Source organism: Bison bison, unplaced genomic scaffold, assembly GCF_000754665.1.
Source record: "Bison bison bison isolate TAMUID 2011002044 unplaced genomic scaffold, Bison_UMD1.0 scf7180017846325, whole genome shotgun sequence".
NCBI lineage: Eukaryota > Metazoa > Chordata > Mammalia > Artiodactyla > Bovidae > Bison > Bison bison.
Genome location: NW_011476898.1, coordinates 96585 through 98319, shown reverse-complemented (window position 1 = coordinate 98319; position 1735 = coordinate 96585). Strand labels below are relative to the sequence as shown.

Genomic DNA, 1735 nt, shown 5'->3' with positions numbered 1-1735 from the left:
GGTTGGGGGGGGTGAGGTGGGGGCGTGCAGGGCTCACCTGAACAGGTCCAGCTCGTGGACGCTGGGGAGGACCACCGGGGCTGGCAGCAGGGTCTGCGAGGGGTGAGGGGCCAGGCTGAGACTGAGGCTGCTGCCCCAGAGCACCAAGTGGCCCCTGTCCCCCCAGAGGAGTTCTCGGGCTGCATCCCTACCCACAGGTCTCCCTGAGCCCAGCACCCAGGAGCAGGCGGGGCCACCCCGCCCCCAACTGGGTCATGGGCTTTGTCTGGGGTGTGGCCGGCCCCAGGACCCCAGCAGGGGAGCTGGGAGGCCTGGGCCGGGGGCAGGGTTGCGGCAGGCAGAGGGGCCCCACCTCGTGGCCGCTGGGCTCCAGGGGCCCGGACTCAGGTGTGTCTGCTCTCGATGGGATGTGCACCTGTGGACCAAGGGGCAGCTGCGGCGGGAGGGCCACACGCACAGGGGCCCCCGCGCCGGCTGCCAGCTCCCACCTGGAGGACGACTCCCATGACGGGCAGGCTCAGGGTCCGCCCCGGCGCGGGCGCCGGCCACTGGTCGATCTCGTTGCAGACTGTGGACACAGGCGGCTGGTGTCAGAGGCTGGGCCTGGAGGAAGCTGCCCAGCGGAACCGCCGCGAGCTATAGCCGGGTGGACGCAGTGGCCCCGCCGGGCCTGCTGGCTGCTCACCTGCTTCCAGGCAGGGCGCCAGCTTGTCGAAGAACTCGGGGGCCACCAGGCCCAGCAGTGCCTGGAACAGCCGGACAAAGGGCAGGCGGGACAGCAGCACCAGCGACTGCAGGGACCCCGGGGCTGGTGAGACGCCGCCCCAGCCCATGGGGACCCCGCAGGGACTCCTGGGGCCTGGCTCTCCAGGGCTGCCCGGGGCAGGGCGTCCCACCGGCTTTCTAGGATGGCTGTCTCAGGAACAGCCTGACGAGGGACTTCAGGTCACTAGAAAACCACCACCACAGCAGAGCAAGCTGGAGCCCAGGCCTTTGGCAAAGGCACGTGGCCAGGATTCTGGGAGGGTCTCCTGGGATTCAAGCACCTTCTGCTCTGGTTCCTGAGCTCAAGAATGAAGTCACGGAGACTGTGATGAGGCGCCCCACCCACATCCCAGCTTGGGGAGGGGCAGGGAGCCGGGGCTGGACAAGGCTGCGGGCGGGCTGGGCGAAGCGGGGCCTCCACAGAGCCCACACCCCGGCCTGGGTGGTGGTGGGCTCAGCCCGGCACCAAGTGCCCAGAGCTGCAGAGGAAGGGGTGTTCCTGGAGGCTCCGGACCCCAAGGCCGTTAGTCCCTCCTGACGGCGGCTGCCCCCGCTCCCAGTGGAGCCACCCCAGGCTCACCTTCTGGAAGTAGCCCCGCTTCACGGAGCTGTCCTTCACCTGCCTGAAGTACACGTAGCCAAAGTAGTGTGCGGGCTCTCTCTGGAAGGAGGGGTGTCAGCCAGGCCGCGCCCCCGCCCACGCTCCCTGCTGCCCCCTTGGACCCCGGCCCAGGCCGTGGCATGCTCTCCCCAGCCTCCAGCTGGCCTGTGAACCTTGGCTCTGGGAACCTGGGAACCTCTCCAGGGACATCTCCGCAGACCCGGGCAGCGGTTCGGGGCTCGGGAGGCCTTTAGGCCTGCACCCTAAGCCCTGCCCTGGTGCACACGAGCGCCCAGGACCAGCTCCGGGGACACCAGCAGGGCCTCAGAAGGGCTGGCCAGCCCCCGCTTGAGGCTGGGGGGCCACGCT

At 69.9% G+C, this 1735-nt stretch overlaps 1 protein-coding gene across 1 annotated transcript; it reads right to left on the bottom strand.

Annotated features, from left to right (window-relative positions):
• Positions 1-15: 15 nt before the first annotated feature.
• Positions 16-1729, bottom strand: LOC104988075 (protein DENND6B-like). The gene is made up of 4 exons (XM_010839238.1): positions 686-1729; positions 489-568; positions 353-415; positions 16-93 (listed from the first exon to the last, which is right to left on the bottom strand). The coding sequence occupies exons 1-4, from the start codon at positions 831-833 to the stop codon at positions 34-36; spliced, it is 351 nt and encodes a 116-aa protein (XP_010837540.1). The 5' UTR covers positions 834-1729; the 3' UTR covers positions 16-33.
• Positions 1730-1735: the final 6 nt, after the last annotated feature.

What these genes read in the sequence shown, in the direction of transcription:
- LOC104988075 (XM_010839238.1), bottom strand. Translation starts at nt 833, where the DNA reads ATGGGCTGGGGCGGCGTCTCACCAGCCCCGGGGTCCCTGCAGTCGCTG. An exon ending in GGCGCCCTGCCTGGAAGCAG is followed by an intron (nt 569 to 685) that starts GTGAGCAGCCAG and finishes CTGTGTCCACAG; the next exon opens with TCTGCAACGAGATCGACCAG. An exon ending in TCATGGGAGTCGTCCTCCAG is followed by an intron (nt 416 to 488) that starts GTGGGAGCTGGC and finishes CTTGGTCCACAG; the next exon opens with GTGCACATCCCATCGAGAGC.